The sequence below is a fragment of the Penaeus monodon genome, chromosome 23 (assembly GCF_015228065.2).
Source record: "Penaeus monodon isolate SGIC_2016 chromosome 23, NSTDA_Pmon_1, whole genome shotgun sequence".
NCBI lineage: Eukaryota > Metazoa > Arthropoda > Malacostraca > Decapoda > Penaeidae > Penaeus > Penaeus monodon.
Window position 1 is genome coordinate 37,117,516 of NC_051408.1, and position 302 is coordinate 37,117,817.

At 37.1% G+C, this 302-nt stretch overlaps 1 protein-coding gene across 5 annotated transcripts in view; it reads right to left on the reverse strand.

Annotated features, from left to right (window-relative positions):
- The window catches only part of LOC119587973, a 14,874-nt gene that overhangs the window by 3,991 nt on the left and 10,581 nt on the right, over positions 1 to 302 (reverse strand). For all 5 annotated transcript variants that reach the window (XM_037936687.1, XM_037936690.1, XM_037936691.1 and 2 more), the window contains one exon: positions 123 to 245. In XM_037936687.1, coding sequence (XP_037792615.1) covers positions 123 to 245 — 123 coding nt within the window. The remainder of the gene's footprint in view (positions 1 to 122; positions 246 to 302) is intronic.

Sequence of the window (302 nt, forward strand, 5' to 3'; positions counted from 1 at the left end):
CATGACAACATTCGCAACATTGATGAAAACAACCACAATAAATAACTATAATTTTGAAAAATAATGTAATTACATTAATGTAAAATTATATCACCCATACGGAAGCGAACACAGCTACTCACGTAAGCAATCGAGTCCGCATTCTTGAAATTCCTCGCCGTTTTTATTTCGCGAAAGGAATGTTTGATGGAAGAATAACATGGTGATTGAAGTCACCACGGCGGAGAGGAGAAATACGCGATGTCCTGGAAATCAGAACAATTAGATAATATTTGGTGTACAAGGAGTTCTCTGAAGAGTGG